At 36.8% G+C, this 19,048-nt stretch overlaps 1 protein-coding gene across 1 annotated transcript; it reads left to right on the plus strand.

The window, feature by feature from the left end:
* The first annotated feature begins 1,866 nt into the window (after nt 1-1,866).
* Nucleotides 1,867-16,511, plus strand: LACTB (lactamase beta). Its single transcript, XM_072613250.1, has 6 exons — nt 1,867-2,244; nt 3,149-3,215; nt 5,690-5,880; nt 6,187-6,538; nt 9,388-9,553; nt 15,713-16,511. The coding sequence occupies exons 1-6, from the start codon at nt 1,903-1,905 to the stop codon at nt 16,242-16,244; spliced, it is 1,650 nt and encodes a 549-aa protein (XP_072469351.1). The 5' UTR covers nt 1,867-1,902; the 3' UTR covers nt 16,245-16,511.
* Nucleotides 16,512-19,048: the final 2,537 nt, after the last annotated feature.

Genomic DNA, 19,048 nt, shown 5'->3' on the forward strand with positions numbered 1-19,048 from the left:
ACTGTACACAGGTGTGTGATGACCAGCTTTGTAAAACTTAGCCCTTCTGTGCCATGTAATGATCTAAGACAGTTCCAAAAGACTCATGATGGAAAATGCTATCCACATCCAGAGAAAGAACTATGGAGTCTGAATGCAGATGAAAGCAGACTATTTTCCCTTCTTCTGTTGGTTTTCGTTTTTTCTTTCTCATGGTTTTTCCCTTTTGTCCTGAGTCTTTCACAACATGACTAAGGTGGAAATATGTTTAATATGATCCTATGTGTATAGCCTTTATCAGATTGGATGCCATCTTGGAGAGGTGGGAAAATTTAGAACTCAAAATCTTATAAAAGTGAATGTTGAAAACTAAAAATTAATTATTTAAAAAAACCTAGTTTCTTCAACTGTAAAATGCAAATAATACCACCACCTACCCCCCAGGGCTATTATGAGGATCAGATAATATTTGTAAGCCATTTGGCAAAGTGCTTGGCTCACAGCAGTTGAGCAAGTGGGCACTTAATAAAGTGCCCTCTTCCCTTTTGGCTATTATTCTCCTTTATGTGTTGTCTCTCCCATTAGAATATAAATTCCTTGAGGGCAGGGACTGTCTTCAGTTTTGTATTTGTGTTCTGGACAGGGCATGGAAAATAGTAAGTACTTAAGGAAAAAATGTTTCCTCATTCATTCATATTGCCAGTATGGACTTGAACTAGAGACAGGAATTCTAGGACATATACAACTGAAAAAAGTAGTAAGAAGAGGAGACCACAGACAGCCTAAATAACACAGCTGTATTCCAGAGATAAGCAGCTCTTTTATGGAGGAATTTGAAAAGACATAACTGAGAGTCTCACCAAAAGAGGAGATGTGGGATGTACTGGTCTTATACTGATTGGAGGGTGTATTCACACTCATAAGTTAATGCACATTCCCAGGGAGTTCGCTGGTATCTGTTTTTCAGCTCCTGGTCCTGATTAGATTATCTAATGGCCAGAGACAGTTAGCTGGGTCTTCCATGGAATTTTCCTCACAATTCCAAGACAGAAAATGTAATGTAAAGATGTACAAAGGATCTGATTCAAATCCTAGCTCTGCCCACCTGAGACCATGGTCAGATCCATTGACCTCCCTGGGCCTCAGTTTTCTCATTTGTAAAAGAAGGGGAATGTGCTAAATGACCTCTCATTTCTCTTTCTACTCCAGAATCCTCTGATTCTGTTAGCGAAAGAGATAAACGATGGAGATAAAGATGACAAAAAATGGAGAAGGTGGAAGAGAAGTGGAGAAAAGGGTTCAGTGAGGGAGAATGAATGAGGGAAAATGGGAAGGAACAGATGGCAGTGAGGAAGAATGAAGGAGAAAAGAGAAGGCAAGGGGAGAAAAATGGTACCGAGGGAGAACGAACAGGGAGAAAGAAAGGAGAGGGAAAGTATAGAAAAGGATGACAATGAGGAATGGGGGGAAAGGGAGAGGGGAGAGAGACAGACAGAGACAGAGATGACAGACAGAGAGACAGGGATAGAGACAGAGACAGACAGACGGAGACACGGAAGGAGGAGGGGAAAGAGAGAGGGGAGAGAGACAGACAGAGACAGAGATGACAGAGAGAGAGACAGGGACAGGGACAGACGGACAGAGAAGTTAGGAACTAGGATAGGAAGTGGTCCGGGAGAAGAAAAGGAAAGGAAGAAAAGCAGAAGTCGGAAGAGGAGACCAGGCGAGAGGAGCGAGAGCTGAGGGTTCGATGCGTTCGGCACTCGTTCGCTCCGTCAGTTGCTCGGTGCTGTGAGCGAGCTCGGGCGCGCGCGGGGGTCGGTGCCTCCCTCCCTTCCCCTCCCCCCCTCCCTCCCCTACGCCTCTCTCGTGCGCGCGCGCGCGTCGCCGCCAGTCTGGGCAGTCCGGGCCTGAGCCGCCGCCATGCACCGGTTCCTGGGCGCCGCGGCGCGGCGGGCCGTGTCCCCGCACAGCCGGAGCGGGCCGCGGCGCTGGTCCCACCGGCAGTCCAGGTGGACTCTGGGGCACGGCTGGGTCGGCGGACTGGGCCTGGGGCTGGGGCTGGCGCTCGGGGCCAAGCTGGCGGGAGGGCTGAGGGGCGCCAGCCCCGTACCGAGTCCCGGGGCGCCGCGGCCGGACGAGTCCCCTCTGGGCGAGCCCCCGGCCCCGGCCCCGCTGCCCCGGCAGCCGCCCGCGCCGCCGCCTCCCCCCGAGCGCTTCGCCAGGGCCATCGCGAGCAGCCGGGACCTGCTGCACCGGATCAAGGTTCGGGGCGGGGCCTCTCGGGGGAGGGGACCCTTAGCCCCGCACCCCCCGAACGGGACGCCCGAGGATCCCCGCCCCCACCCCCACCCCCAAACCACAGCGCCAGCTCAAGGACCTTGGGGCCTCGCTGGTGCAGCCCCATCCTTCAACACATCGGGAAACTGAGGCCCAGAGGGGCGCAGGGACGTAAAGTGAAGGCGGAAGGAAGTGGCGGTGCGGGCACCCCTTCCTCTGCCGTGTCACCCCCTGACTGTCCTCTTGTGCAAGATCTGGGGCGCTTCGTGGGCGTGTTCTGGCGGCTGCCCTTTTCTTCTGCCTCCTCTGCATTCTCCTCCCCCTCCTTCCCCTCCGCCCCTTCCTCCTCCTCTCCCCTCCCCTCCCCCTTCTCCCCTTCCCCCACCTCCCCCTCCTCCTCCTTCTCCTCCTCCTCCCCCTCCTCCTCGCCGGCGGGGCGCCCGTCGGGTGGTTTCCCCGACGAACTGCCCGCCTGGGCAGGAATGCCCTCCGGGGACACCTTCCCGGAGATATACATAAACCACACCTAGTCCCGTTACACAAGCTTAGTGTTAGCTTCTTGTCGTCCCAGGCTTGGAGACCTTGTGGTTCAACCCACGCATCCAAACCCCAACCGAAAACCTCCGTGAAAGATAACCAGTTATCCCCCCGTGCTTTCCTTCCTTCCTTTATCTTATTTACTTATTTGTTTCTTTATTTTCTGCCCCTCATCCTTATCTGTTGTAGAGCGCTCCGTGCCTGGACTTACCAGCCGCTAGTGTCAGTTAGGTCTGGGAGGCCACTTCCCCATCCAGACTTTGGGTAACGTGCCTAGCGATCCCGCTGTTGATTTGAGTTTTTTGTTTGTTTGTTTGTTTTGTTTTGTTTGTTTTTTCCCCTCCGCACGCAGGATGAGGTGGGAGCACCAGGCATAGTAGTTGGAGTTTCTGTAGATGGAAAAGAAGTCTGGTCAGAAGGTGGGCTTAGGAAAATACTAAATCGCTTTTTTAAAATGCAAATGAAGTATTGTTACTTGAAATAAATTCATGTGAAAACAAGTAATTCTCGTTTAAGAAAATGAAAGGTCCATCATTATGGAAAGCAGAATTGACTTTCTGATATAATACAGGATTGGGTGGTTTTAGTAGAATGCAATTATTTTAAATGTGATAGTCAATGACAAAAAGAGGTTTGAGGGTAACTTTTTTTTAAATCCAAGCTTTGCTAGATGGTCTATGTCATTACTTTATTTCCTAGACAATCTTGAATGTCTCTTTTGTAGACTAAATTTGATGGGGATGAGTATTTTTAATATGAGAACTTTTAGAAAATCATGTTATTCACCACCAAGAAGAAATGAAAGCTGATTACAAAAATAACAAAAGAACAAGAAATCATTTGGAATGAAGCAGTATAAATCACATACCACATAGTCTCTTTACAGATACTTTCATGATTATTCATTTCTCCATTACACACTTAATTGATGCTTTTAAGTTTTGACTAGCCTTCAAAAATCATTTTTTCTAGAAGTCCTTGACTGACAGCTAGCAGTTACTATCAGTAACTATCTGCCTTTTGATGTCTCTCATCTGTTTGAATTTCCAGACTTCACCCTGTACTTGGGTTCAATTTTGGGTTGTGATGTCCATTGTCAGAGCCATCATACATATAGATAAAAATAGGAAATAAATACAAGCAAAACCAGGTTGCTTAAATACATCCACAGTTTTATGTGTCTGTTAAAGGTGGCAATGGAGTCTCTGACTTAGATATTTATTTAGTAAAAATATTTTATTGTAGAATTTCTAGTTAAAAGTTTTTATCCATAAAATATTTATCTGTTACTTGAGCAGTTGATTACATAGATCACATTCACAAGTAGTAAAGATTTTGAGTAAAAGTGACTGGAAGAGACCCTGTGAAAGTCACTTGCCTCCAAAAAAAAAGTGAATGGGAGAATATAAGCTTAGAAATTTAATAGGAAAGAAAAATCATCCTCCAGATATAACATTTCTTTCATAATATTTCACTTACAAGAATTAACTTGATGTACATGGGATTTTTTTACTTGTATTTACATTTTTTACTATATAATGCTTGTTATTTTACATCTTTATTAAAATACTGTAAGACTTGAGTGTTTTTAACACTGTCACGGTTTTAAAAGGGACTTCTGAGATCTTTTAGTTCAACCCATGCATAAATACTCAAATAAATCCCCTGTAAAATGTACTTGACAAGTGGTCATCTAGCCTTTGCTGGAAGTCAGAGGGGAAACCCACACCACCTTGGAAAAAATCTGTTCCACTTTTGGATAGCCTTCATTGTTAGGAAATTTTTCCTTATGTCAAGCCTAAATTTTTTGTGTTTAGAATTTACACCTATTGCTCTAAATTCTAAGGCCATGTGAAATAAACCTAATCTCTCTTATAGGGTACCAGATCTTTTAAGTACTTGAAAACAATTATCTCTCCTAAATAAACTTTTCTCCAGGGTAAATACCTCCAATTCCTGTGGCCTAAGTATTTGGCTGTATAAGCCACATAAGTTTTTTAAAAAAATTATCAATATTATTTGTCAAGTTAGCTCTTACATTTCTATCTTAGACTTTCTAAAAGATGTGAACTAATCCCCACAATTTGATAAAGGGTATTTAAATAATCCTAAATTTGCTAAGCAGGAGGTCTGTTGTTGCAAGGGCCTCAGGTCAAATGTTTTTTCTTTTTGTTTGTATCTGAATTAGATAGAGAGTGAACTGAATTACATCTGTAGGAAATAGTTTGATGTTCACTTCTACAGAATCACCATCAGAGAGATCTTCTAATGTCATCTTGATGTGAAACCAGGAATAAATGGCATCTTGTGAGAACATTTTGTTTACTATGAATAATACTGAAGAATTTATTTTAAATGTAAGATAATCAGCCTTTTAAAATTTGAGAACATTTTCATACAAATCACCCTAAAATAATTCCTTGTTTAATTATTCAGCTTTAAATAAAGCAAATTATGTTGCTAAAATGGAGGCTTGTACAGTACACTATAGATAGTAAAGTATAATTTTGATGTGAGTATTTGGTTTCATGTTAGCGTAAAGAAATTTTGCATCCTTGTTCTTCTTGGTTGATATGTAAGAGCTGAAAAGAGCAATTTCAGATTTCCTGCGGATGTATCTTGTGTCACATACTGAATGTAAATAGCTTAGTTTTTCTAGAACATTGGTATCAAACTTGCACTAAACCTATATAAGGATCCCTAAGGTTACATATCAACTTCCAAGTCACATGTCAACATTATGTTCTACTAATTTTTATTTAGTTAGCTAGATATTTCTCAATTACGTTTTAATCTTGCTGGGGTCACAAGAGAAAATATTTGATGCTTCTATTCTAGAATATACTTAAAGTTCATTTATATATATTAATAATTACTTTTTTTTCTGTTAAAGGTTTGGGTTATGCTGATGTTGAGAACAGAGTTCCATGTAAACCAGAAACAGTGATGAGAATTGCTAGCATCAGCAAAAGCCTTACCATGGTGGCTATTGCGAAATTGTGGGAAGAGGGCAGGTTGGATCTTGATGTTCCAGTACAGAAATATGTTCCTGAATTTCCAGAGAAAGAATATGAAGGTGAAAAGGTAGTGACATTCACATTCCATCACAGACATGTTCTATTGTTGATTTTGGATTATACCTGGATATGGCAGAATATTTTATAGCTTATCTTTTTTTCTTTTTCATTAATACCATGGCAGGTTTTCCTTTCAGGCTTGGGTCTTAAAACCTGCAAGGAAAACTATTATTCTTACTGTGTTCCAGAACTGGAAAATATGATTCCTACATTATGTTTTCTTTGTATGTTTTTTTAAGTGACCTTTCTAGTTTAATATGTTTCTGCTTTGTAGCTTAATGTACTATTTGAATTTACATGTTTTAAAAATTAGGTTTCCATCACTACAAGATTATTGATTTCTCATTTAAGTGGAATTCGCCACTATGAAAAGGATATGAAAAAAGTAAAAGAAGAGAAGGCTTATAAAGCTTTGAAGAAGATGAAAGAAACAATGGAATTCAACCAAGACAAAGACTTGAAAGAAATAGGAGGCAGAAATAATGAAAAGAGTGACTTTTCCAAAGCTAAGACAGAGCAAGATAGTGAAACCAAATGCCGAAATTCAAAACCTGGCAAGAAAAAGAATGATTTTGAACAAGATGAATTATATTTGAAAGAAAAGTTTGAAAATTCAGTTGAGTCTCTAAGATTATTTAAAAATGATCCTTTGTTCTTTAAACCAGGTGAGTATTGATTCTGTTTCTTAATGAAGTTGTCAGTGTTTCTCCTAAATAAATTCAGGATATCCTAAATGATACTATCTTCCAAGCATTAGATAGAAATAAAGATTGTGTGGGTCCTGTTGCAAAGAACAAAGAATGGCATTTAGTAGCACAATCATTTAAAGTTAGCCCAATTTAAGGACACCATCTAGTTTCATTCCTTTAGTGATGTGATTTACTATGTCTTTCATGTGTAGAAATTTGGTAAATAGCAGTTTTCAAAGCATAATTCAATGTTAAATAGAAATAGACTAAATTATAGATAACCATTTCTCTGTATAATAGCTTTTAAAGAAAAATCCCTTTATTAGCAGTAATTTCTGTAAACCAAATTATATGTTCTTTTTGATAAAATATATAATTACATAAAATTCTGATATGTTTTGATAATACTTCATTTTTGATTTTTCAGTATGATGCGTAGGAATTCCATTAAATTGTAAGAATGTTTTATGTATATATTAACCTTGAAGATTATTCTTGTTCCATATATCAAGTATCGAAAAGAACGCCTAGTGACTTAAACAGTGGATCTAAAAGAAATTTAATACAATCTTCCTTTTTTTTACTCATCAAGTATTTTTAATTTTATTTTTAATAATTTATTTATTTTTAGTTTTCAACATTAATTTCCATGAGATTTTGAGTTTTAAATTGTCTCCCTCTCCTCCTCCCACCCCCAAGATGGCATGCAATCTGATATAGGCCCTACTTATACATTCATGTTAGACATATTTTCACATTAGTTATGACGTAAAGAAGGATTAGACCTATTGAGAGAAACCATGAGAAAGAAGAAACAAAACAAAACAAAAGAAGAAAAGGAGAGCAAGTAATGTGATTCCATCTGCATTCAGACTCTAAATGTAGATAGCATTTTCCATTGTGAGTCTTTTGGAATTGCCTTAGATCCTTGCAGTGCTGAGAAGAGATAAGGTAGGCATTACAGCAGCGTAGCTGTTACCGTGTACGGTGTTCTCCTCATTCATCATCAGTTCATACAAGTCTTCCCAGGTTTTTCTGAAGTCTGCCTGCTTATCATTTCTCATAGCACAATAATATTTCATTCCATTCATGTACCATAACTTGTTCAGCCATTTCCCAATTCATGGACATTCCCTCAACTTCTAATTCTTTTCTTTGTCATTACAAAAAGAATGACTGTAAGTATTTTTGTACATGTGAGTCTGTTTCCTGTTTTTATGATCTCTTTGGGATACAGACCTAGAAGTGGCATTGCTGGGTCAAAGGGTATGCGTAGTTTTATAGCCCTTTGGGCATACTTATAGATTGCTCTCCAGAATGATTGGATCAGTTCACAACTCCACCAGCAATGCTTTAGTGTTCCAGTTTTCCCATATCTTCTCTATTTTATCATTTTCCTGTTTTGTCATGTTAGCCAATCAGATAGGTGTGATGTGGTACCTCCGAGTTGTTTTGGTTTGCATTTCTCTAATCAATAGTAATTTAGATCATTGCTTCATATGATTATAGATAGCTTTAGTTTCTTCCTCTGAAAATTTCCTGTTTATATCCTTTAACCATTTATCATTTGGGGAATGACTTTTATTCTTATAAATTCCGATTCATTTCTCTGTTTTAAAAATGAGGCCTTTATCAGAGACACTGACTATAAAAATTATTTCCCAGCTTTCTGCTTCCCTTCTAATCTTGGTTCCATTGACTTGTTTAATCATAAGTTCTTCCCTCCTCCATAGATCTAACAGGTAGACTAGTCCTGGCTCTCCTAGTTTGCTTATAGTGTCAGACTTTATGTCTAAATCGTGTACTCATTTTCACTTTATCTTGGTATAAGGTATAAGATAGTGGTTTATGCCTAGTTTCCACCGTACTATTTTTCAGTTTTCCCAGCAGTTTTTGTTAAATAGTGAGTTGTTATCCCAGAAGCTGGAATCTTTAAATTTATCAAATAGTAGATTACTATAGTCATTGACTATTGTGTCTTGCATACCTCATGTATTCCGCTGATCCACCACTCGATTTCTGAAGCAGTACCAAGTAATTTTGATGATTGTTGCTTTACAATACAGTTTAATATATACAGTTATAAAGTATACATGTATGTACAATATATACATGTACAAATATAATACAATTTAAGATCTGGTACACCTAGAATGCATTTCTTTTTATTAATTCCCTTGATATTCTGGGCCTTTTGTCTTCCAGATGAATTTTTTTATTGTTTTTCTAGCTCTTTAAAATAATTTTTTGGTAGTTTGATTGGTATAGAACTAAATAAATAAGTTAATTTAGGTAGAATTGTCATTTTTTTAATTTTAACTTGGCCTACCCGTTAGCAATTGATAATTTTCCAGGTGTTTACACCTGACTTTATTTGTGTGAAAAGTGTTTTGTAATTGTTTTCTACAGTCTTCCTTTTGTCTTGGTTTTTGTTTTGTCACAGAAAAAATAGAGATGATCAGTTCATATAAATCTTTGCCTAGGTGCTTTTGTTACAGGCAAACGCTTATATTTTCATATCCTTGTATTTATCTTCATTTGATTCTCATAATTACCTTGAGAAGAAGGAGAAGTAGCACTGGTTAACTTGGGTGAAACTGTACACATTTTTTAGGGTTGTTGACTTTTGAAAGCCAGTTTGCAAGGCCAATAAAATATATTCATGACCTTTCTTAATATGTCAGAATAAGATGTTCTGGCTAAAAAAAAAATGGGTTGGTTTGGGTTTTTTTTTTTTTGTAGTACATTTTTTAAGGAGTCTCTATATGTCAAAACAATGGTTAACATTTTAAAATAATTTTTTTTTCTTGCACTCATGCTTTAAGGTAGTCAGTTTTTGTATTCAACTTTTGGATACAGTCTACTGGCAGCTGTTGTAGAAAGAGCTTCAGGACAGAAGTTTTTGGACTATATGCAGAAGATATTCCATGACTTGGATATGATGACAACTGTGCAAGAAGAAAATGAGCCAATGATTTACAATAGAGCAAGGTAAATAAATATTTCCTTGATTCCCTGATATCTTATAATATTTATGTAGTTTGTGGATTTAGCCACATTCCCCTGTGTCCATTGGGAGAGCATTTCCCATTTGTTAAAAAAAGTAAAGAAGAGGTATTGCAGAAGGAGTTACTTTTTAATTTGAAGGCTTAAAATTTAATTAATTTAGGATGTTTTATTTCTAACTTTTACAAATTTTAAATATAACCATGAAGTTTATTTGAAATTACCCAAAGTTTTACTTTTCTGCATGAAGAAAACTATAGGTGAATGCAATGACTTGTTAATGATTTGTGTAACATCTTCACATTCACTTTGGTATTATCTGCTTATTGTATTTTTTTAATGCTTATCATTCATTTATATTGTTAAATTATTTGGTTCAGTTGCAGGAAAAATGTTTTTGTCAAAGTCTTAGTTTTCATTTAGAGATTGTATATATACATATATATGTTACTTTAAGTGTTAGTGTATTTTCCATAGGTCATAATTTTAATAACAGATTTGAATGAATGATTTTTCAAATGTCAAATATCTGGAAGTTATAAAACTTCTTAATGCTCTGTTGAATTACAGGTAGATGTAAGAATGTGAATTTAGTCCATTTTTCAGGATTGATACACATATGCTACTTCAAAATCACATACGGAAATACTTATATCGCTGCCTTTTTAGGTTACTGCATTTATTTTCTAAAACGGCAAACTCATTTTATAGAGGAAAAGCTTTAGACTAATTAGGAAAAGTGTGTTGCGTTATTTACAGGAGGGTGTACAACAAATGCATTTTGCATATTGAAATAATTTGGAATGTCATAATTTAAAAGTTGTTTGCAAAACTAGTACTTGGTTAATTTTTAGTTAACTGCAGTGGGCTCAATAGTTATACAAATGAATTTGTTTATAAGAGCTTTACTTTACTCCAGTTATAATAAAAGATTTGGGAGGATACTTTAAGTAATTCCAAAACAGTGCCTATCAATAAATTGTTTATAATAAAACAAATTTGTAATGAAATTGACTTTTATTCCATAAATTACCTCCTTTAAGATAATTGGTTGCACTGAAATTCTCTTCCCCAAACCAACTGAAGATATTTCTGATTTGGTTTCAGTAATTAATAGAACAGCTAGGTCCCTCAATCAATTACACCAATACCCAGTTATTCTTACTTCATTTTGAAACTTTGAAGGCATTATTTCTTACAGCCATATCTAGCAGCAGGCAGTTGACTAGGCCAAGTACCCATTTACTAAATTATTTAAGCTATAGAAAGGAGTATAATTTTAGTCTGATTAGCTGAGATCTAACACATTTTATTATAGTAGCTCACATGATTCCCAGCCTTAGTCTATGGGATAATGATCAACATTGTGTTTGTAATCTTTATTTAACAAACTTCTTTTCCTTTTGTCTAATTATTCCTATGTCATTCAGAAAGAATGTTCTGTTGCAAGGATTTATTCTTTCACTTGACTATGCAGACAGGCAGATGACAGGCCCAAGTACTAATCTACCCAGTTGTTTGGAATATGAAATGACTACACATTCAGATTGAAAACAGCAAGATTTCACACACTTGCATCATACTCATATCTTTTACTGACCACTTGCTCTAATCATAGAAAGTTGCTATAAAAGGTAAAAGCAGGCACATGCCAGATATGACAAGAAAATATCCTTAGCTCTGTTTGAATTCAGATGAGACTCACAGTTTTCAGTTTCACCTTATAACCCAACTTAAGAATAGCCAGGTGGGAAACATTCCTTTTCAAAGGAGGACAAAGGGGAAACTGAGCCAGGAGGGTCCCATCTTAAATTGAGGCTAAAATCATTGTCTCAGCTTTTCCCAAAAGCAAACCTCCATCTGCAGCAGGATCACATTTCCTCTTGAGTAGCTTGTGACATTTCTCTCAAATACTAATTTAACGCAGACACTATATCTGAATTCAAACTCAAAATAAAATTAGTTGAGTTCTCAAAGGCTTTTACCTCAAATGCCAAGTCTCACTGATCATAGCTTAGGGCTAGATTAAATTGTTTTTACTCTTATGGAGTTGCAGTAAACAATAAAAATTTACCATGAGTTACATACATAAGACATTTTACTTAACATCTTTCACTTGTTTTTCTTTGCTTCTTCAAGTTTAAATTTATCCTGGTGTAAAGACAAATCATTAAAAATCATTTCTATATTATACATAAACTTGCATATTCTGAACAAGCCAAGTTCATTGTTTAGGAACTCCAATAACCCAAACAAGCTTTTTTTTTTTTTTCCCGGGAGCTGATGACCTTGCCCACCAGATGCTGTCTGGGGATCTGACAAGTTTATAAAATAAGGAGAATCCACAGGGACCCCAAAGAAGGGGCTGCCTGTTTACTCCATGATATTCTTCCTTTGGACTGATGAAAACCACATACTTTATGCATGGCAAGTCCCCTATTTTCAATCTTAATTTAATTTGTTTTGCCCTGATTTTTCTTTTCCCTTGCCAGGATGTCTTTCAGGGTTGCCATATTTTATTTTTAGGATCCCAGTATTTGGTAGCTGGCACAGGATCTGTAAAGAGCCCTCAAAAGCAATCTAGTACAATTTTCCTGATAAGGAAACTTAGGCCTAGGAAAATGGTGACTTACCCAAGGTTATATATAAGGAGTAAGGGGCAAAGGTGAAATTTGAATCCAGGTTCTCTTGACTTAGTACCAGAGTACTTTCTACTTTGCTTCCCACAAACACTTCCATTTCCTGGGTTGTTTGAGAATTACTATTGCTCACTTATTTCAGTGAGCCTCTCCCCTTTATCTGATAAGCTGCAGTAAAATCTTAATGTTACTTTTCAAATACTAAAGATTTTATGAGATTTACAAGAAAATTTTTCTTGGCAAATGAAACTCCTTAATGTATGCTATTGACTCTATGTCCTTAAACTTTCTAGTATAACACAATAATATACAAAGTGGCAGGACTGACATGTTTTATAGAAATTAAGAAACATTTGTCTCAACTAAGTCTGTACTGTTTGGATTTTGGATTTTGTAACATTGTTACTAAGATATAAAAATCACATCATCTTCAGGAGCTTATTTGATACATTGTCTTTCAGGAATTTGCTATATTTGTTATGTTCCATACTAATACACATTTTTTTAAAATGTATTTCTATTCCACTGATCAATCTCCATATTTATTTTTCAGTTACAGCTTTGTAGAGTAATTTGAGATCTGTTACTGCTAGCCTCCATTCCTTTCCATTTTTTCATTGATTTTTTAATATTTCTAATCTCTTTTTCCTCCAGAGGAATTTTGGTTTTTTTCCCAACTCTGCAAAGTAATTCTTTGGTAGTTTGATATGACACTGCATAAATAAATTAATTTGGGTAGTATTGTAATTTTTATTATATTGACTTTGCCTACTCATGCTCATTTTACTTCCAGTGGGGCAAAACCCCTTTTCTCATTGGGGTCTTTTCAGTTTTAATTTTGAAATTCTTTTTTGTCATTAATGGCGCAGTAATATTACATTGCATTCATATGCTATAATTTGTTTAGCCATTCCCCAGTAGGTAAGTACCCCTCTAGGTCCATGCTTTGAGCTGTTATGAGAAGATTTACTATAATTATTTTTGCAAATATATGTCCTTTTTCTTCTTTCTTTGATCTTTTTTCCCTAAGAACATAAAATAGTAAAGTTTGTTCACTGAACAAAATTATTTGTGTGAGAACCTGTTTCTCTTCTATGAAGTTACTGAAGGATCAAAGTATAAAATTAGAATTTTCACCAAGTTTTTGAAAACCAAAAGAGAAAGTATTGAAATGTCACAATCCTTTTAGTATATACAGAATTATTTTATATACTAGAAAGACAAAATTTCAGAAATTTCATTGTTAGGCAAGAGTATGGAGGAGACTTTGCACACATGCAGAAGTTGAACTCCAAGTAATGTCATTCAGGGAAGAAAATAACGCTCCTGCTGTGTAACTTCTTTTCAGATGCAGTGTACAGTAATCAGGTACTTGCTCTGATTACACTTGTAGCTTGCATTTTAACATGGCACTTAAATGCTAGTTTGCAGATTTTAACTCAGTATTTTACTCTTATCAGATTATATTGTCTTAGTTATCTTTTTATTACCCTCTGTGCCTAGCTATAGCAGATGCTTAATAAATGTTTGAAAAATGAATCTTAGATGAGTATGTCTTTCTAGCTTTGTATTGCCACTGGTTTTTTTCCCTAAGTGTGAATGTTAAGATTGTAGTACTAATGGAAACCTAAAAATGCAATTGAACCAGGCTACTTAAGGACATTTATGCTATTAAGATTTGTCTTTCTTGTCTGTCTTCTTTGTTCTGGTCATGTATGACATATACATGGAACTATTTCCAGGATAAACTTTCTGATTTGAAGGAGTAGCGTAAATGGTATTTCATACAGAAATGATACAAAGAGGACTGGGTTTAAATCCTGGCTCTAACACTGTGACCCTATTCAAGTTTCTTCATCTGTAAAATGAAGGTAATATTACAAGTAGGATTTACTTCACAAGGTTATTGTGAAGAAAACATAAACTTTAAAGTGCTTTGTAAATATGAGCCATTAATATGATGCATAATTCTACATCTTAGAACCAGTCTAGGAAATGTATAATAAGCTAACTTTACCAGAGTCTGCCCATATTTAATTGTATTCTATGCCACTTTTGTAACTTGGAGTGACTCTTGCTAGTGAAAGAAAGTTAGTAAAAGGAGAGACACTTAAAAAAGTTAGTATTTTCAGTATCCAACAGGTGATAGTCTATTTAGTGGATGTGTTTCAACCTACAGTTTAAGTTTTAATACTTGAAGGCCATAATATTAAGTTACTTATCCTGTCATAAAATCTCATGAATCTGAATAATTTGCTAATCCATACTAAAATTACCTTTCGACTATGGAAAAGAAATTTGTTAAGTACAAATTATATATCAAATAAAATGTGTAATGTACTTAGAATTGAGGATGGTAAACTTTTCAGACAGTTATATCTTTATGGAACCTCTATTCAATTACAATTGTGCTAATTTTTTGTAATTATTGTTATAATTCTTTTTATAAATGTTGTGTCTGACTCCTCATGACCTCAATTTGGGGTTTTCTTGTCAAAGATATTGGAGTGGTTTGCCATTTCCTTCTCCAGCTCATTTTACAGATGAGGAAACTGAGGCAAACAGAGTTAAGTGAGTTTCCTAGGGTCACACAACTTGTAAGTGTCTGAGGCAAGATTTGAACTCATGAAGATGAGTCTTCCTTACATGGACATGGGTCCAGCACTCTATCCACTCACTACACTACCTAGCTGCCAGTTGATTATGTATATATGTATATGTGTGTGTATAATGATACATAATTATATATTCATAATGAAATATATTACTTTATCAAAACAAAATCTAGCTCCCCTTGCTTATCCTGGTATGTTCTTAAGTTATCCAGTTTTACCCTTTGCACTTAGAAATTAATGTTCACTCCAACAGGATCCTGTATGAAAAGCATCATTATTGAACTGAATTGCTGCCTCTGCTTCATTATTTTCTTGACTTTGTACAACCCAGCTAATGTTTTCAGGAACAGATAATTACATTTTGTACTTCTATGTCTTTTTCCCCCAGTGCTGGTCACATAACAGGTGCTTACTTTTTGTTTGTGGATTAATAGTCATGTTCTAAACTTGCGAATGATACAGATAATAGTTCTTCATTTTATAGCTGGGAAAGCCACACAGGTAAGTGTGGGGACCAAGAACAAGTATTCTAAGTTTGTCTAAGTACCAGAGACGTTACCTGTTGGATAAAATGTTTGTTGTGTTCCTCCTGTGTTGTACAGGTTCTGAAGTACAAGCTCCTTTCTGCAGATAGACCCTGCCACTGTAAAAGCAGGCCTGCTCCCAATACTTAACTGACAAGATTATCAGACCGTTGCTTTCTCCTAGTTGTCTTTACTGCCTTAGTGCTCAGTCATACTGGAAAAACTCTGTTTAGTTTTTGGCTCATAGTATTGAAATGTCATCAGCCCCATATACATTTTTCCCATTTAGTATAATGTGGACAGTCAAAAATAGGTTAATGAATTCTTAATAGTGACTCGTAACCTTTCTTATTTCATTTCACTTAGGTTTTATGTTTACAATAAAAAGGGACGTCTTATCAACACCCCTTATGTGGACAACTCCTATAAATGGGCTGGCGGTGGATTTCTCTCTACAGTTGGTGACCTCCTTAAATTTGGGAATGCAATGCTGTATGGTTACCAAGTTGGAATGATTAAAAACTTAAATGAGAAACTTTTGCCGGGGTACCTCAAACCAGAAACCATGATAATGATTTGGACTCCTGTGCCAAACACAGAGATGTCTTGGGACAGAGAGGGGAAATATGCAATGGCATGGGGTGTTGTGGAAAAGAAACAAATATATGGTTCATGTAGGCAGCAGCGACATTACGCTTCTCACACTGGAGGTGCAGTAGGTGCTAGTAGTGTCCTGCTAATTCTTCCTGAAGACTTGGAGATGGAAACCACAGATAACAGGATAGCTATTCCTCCAAGGGGAGTGATTGTTACCATCATATGTAACATGCAATCTGTTGGCCTCAATAGCACTGCCTTAAAAATTGCACTGGAATTTGATAAAGACAAATCAGACTGATTCATTAAGTACCAGGTGTGGGAAGTTTAAATGTCATTACATTTTTAGCAAAAGTACCAAAAGACAGAAGACTTTTAAGAATGAATTTGTAACAGCAAATAGACAATGCAGAGAATTATGTACCTCTAATTCTTTTTAACTTTTTATACATATATTTAGCTTTTTGTGGAATTAGTTCTTTATATAAGCTCAGGGAAGTAACTTCATGGTTTTTACTTATTTCAAAAAGTGTTAAATCATTTGAAATAAAGATTATAATAAAATATATTATCTTTGTTAATGAATTGTCAAAAAAAACCTTAATGGGGAGGAAGTTTCAGACTTAGTTTTCTTAAGGTATCAGCAAAGACAGGAAGAATTATAAAGAAGGAATGGTTCATTATAATGCAGCTTTGCGAGGAAATTGTGATTTACTGATAGTAGGCATCAATATGGAACTGCTTTTCTCTTTGATTAGTCATAGTAAACATGGATTTTTAGAAGTGGAGATGGGCTGAAGAAATGTCAGCTCTCTATCAGTAGATTTTCTCTAGCACATGTGTGTCCCCCTTGGTTTGCTAGGGGCTTAGAATCTTGATAGGACTTCATTTCTGCCCATCTTGCCCACGTATATTATCCTGCTTAGCTGCAGTCCTTTCCCTGCTTATTTGCAGGCCTTAGGAAAGCCACATCCCCAGAACTGTTCTTCAGCAAGAAGCTATCAAGTAATGGCTGGCTGGGCCAGAAGCTTATAGCATAATCAAGGTCTTGGGCAAGTGCCTATTACCTGTTCTGTGTGTGCTTTGCTTTTTTCTTGTTCTGTGGATCTAATTCCTGGTCCCCTTCAAGGTCTGTTGACAATCTACCTTTTCCTTTTTTAAAAAAAAATTATTTAGTATTTAATTTTTCTCCAATTATACCTAAAAATAATTTTTAATGTTTAGTTTTAAAATTTTGAATTTCAAATTCTCCTCTTTCCCTCCCAACCCTCCTCGTTGAGAAGGCAAGCAATTTGATATAGGTTAGACATGTGTAGTTGTGCAACACATATTTCCATATTAGTCATCCTTTGAAGGAAAACAAATCAAAAAAGAAAAACAGTCCAGGAAAAATAAAGTAAAAAAGTATATTTCAGTTTGTATTCAGAGTCCATCAGTTCTTTCTCTGGAGATGGTTAACATTTTCGATTGTAAGTCCATTGTTGGATTGCTGAGAATAAATTCTAAGTCATTCACAGTTGATCACCTTACAATATTTCCTTTACTGGTTACAGTGTTCTGGCTCTGCTAAATTCACTTTGTATCAGTTCATTTAAGTCTGTCCAGGTTTTTCTAAAAGCATCCTGCTTATCATTTCTTATAGCACAATAGTATTCCATCATACCCATATACCACAACTTGTTAACCATTCTCCCGTTGATGGGCATCTCCTCAATTTCCAATTCTTTGCCACCAAAAAAGAGCTGCTATAAATATTTTTGTCCTCTTCCTTTTTGTTTTTTGAGTTGTTTCTTTCTGGCTGCTTGCAGTATTTTCTCCTTGACTAAAGAGCTCTGAAATTTGGCTATAATATTCCTGGGATGATATTTTCATTTTGGGATCTTTTTCAGGAGGTGACCTGTGGATTCTTTCCTATTTTACCCTCTGGTTCCAGAATATCATGGAAGTTTTCTTTGACAGTTTCTTGAAAGATGATATCTAGGTTCTATTTTTTCTTTATCATGGCTTTCAGGTAGTCCAATGATTTTTAAATTATCTCTCCTAGATCTATTTTCCAACTCAGTTGTTTTTCCAGGGAGATATTTCACATATTTTTTTTCATTCTTTTGGTTTTGTTTTATTGTTTCTTGACATCTCATAAAATCATTAGTTTCCTAATGCTAGTTTTTAAGGAATTATTTTCTTCAGTGAACTTTTGTGTATCTTTTTTCCATTTGATCAGTTCTGCTTTTCAGAAAAAGGCTTTCTTCTTCTCATTGGATTTCTGTACCTCTTTTAAAATTTGGCTATGGTGGAGGATGCATTGTCCCAAGATTTAGGGGGTTTGTGCAACTGTTTTCAGAGATACTTCCAGGGACCTGTAAGTTTTCAGTTCTTCCAAGGTGATATGATCTAAGGAGAGATATGCTTGCTGCTCTTCTGGCCTGTGCTGTGGTCTGAGTGACCACAAGCACTCTTTTCTGCCCTGGAACTTTGACAAGGATCCCCATTCTACTTTGGCCACAAGCTCTGATGTACTAGTGCTCCGCCTCACCCTGGGACTGCCACCCACAGTGATCTGGATCCAAGTATGGGTAAAGCAACAGAGTGTTGTCCCCAGTGCCAGAAAAGAGACCGTGGTAACTTCTGGCTGACCAGTTCAACCCCCATACTGTTCTGAGAGCTGGAGAAGCAGCCACTGCCACTCATGATTCAGTGGCTCGCAAGGCCTGCTCATGGTTTGGTGGGGCCCATTCTGGGCTGGCACAATCTGCATTGGACTGCACTCTACTCTCACCTGGGTGTGACTGACCTTTTCTGCTGACCATCAACTTAAGTGGTCTTTGGCTTGAAAGTTGTGTTACTCCATCCCTTTGTGGGTTCTGCTGCTCCAGAATTTTTTTTTGAAGCATTATTTAAAGTTATTTGAAGGGGTTTAAGAGAGAGCTCAAGCAAGTCCCCTCCTTTTCTCTGGCCTTTTGGCTCTACTTCTCCCATCTACTTTTTCTTAACTGAGGATGCATGGTATCTTTGAGAACTTGTTCTAGGTGTAGATTCAGGGAAGCCTGGGTACTGCCTCTGTCACTAAAAGGTGTGACCCCTGGTGATCCATTTCTCAGTAGCCTC

The sequence above is a fragment of the Notamacropus eugenii genome, chromosome 1 (genome assembly GCF_028372415.1).
Source record: "Notamacropus eugenii isolate mMacEug1 chromosome 1, mMacEug1.pri_v2, whole genome shotgun sequence".
Taxonomy (NCBI): domain Eukaryota; kingdom Metazoa; phylum Chordata; class Mammalia; order Diprotodontia; family Macropodidae; genus Notamacropus; species Notamacropus eugenii.

What these genes read in the sequence shown, in the direction of transcription:
- LACTB (XM_072613250.1), top strand. Translation starts at nt 1,903, where the DNA reads ATGCACCGGTTCCTGGGCGCCGCGGCGCGGCGGGCCGTGTCCCCGCAC. An exon ending in AAAAGAAGTCTGGTCAGAAG is followed by an intron (nt 3,216 to 5,689) that starts GTGGGCTTAGGA and finishes TTTCTGTTAAAG; the next exon opens with GTTTGGGTTATGCTGATGTT. An exon ending in AAGAATATGAAGGTGAAAAG is followed by an intron (nt 5,881 to 6,186) that starts GTAGTGACATTC and finishes TTTAAAAATTAG; the next exon opens with GTTTCCATCACTACAAGATT.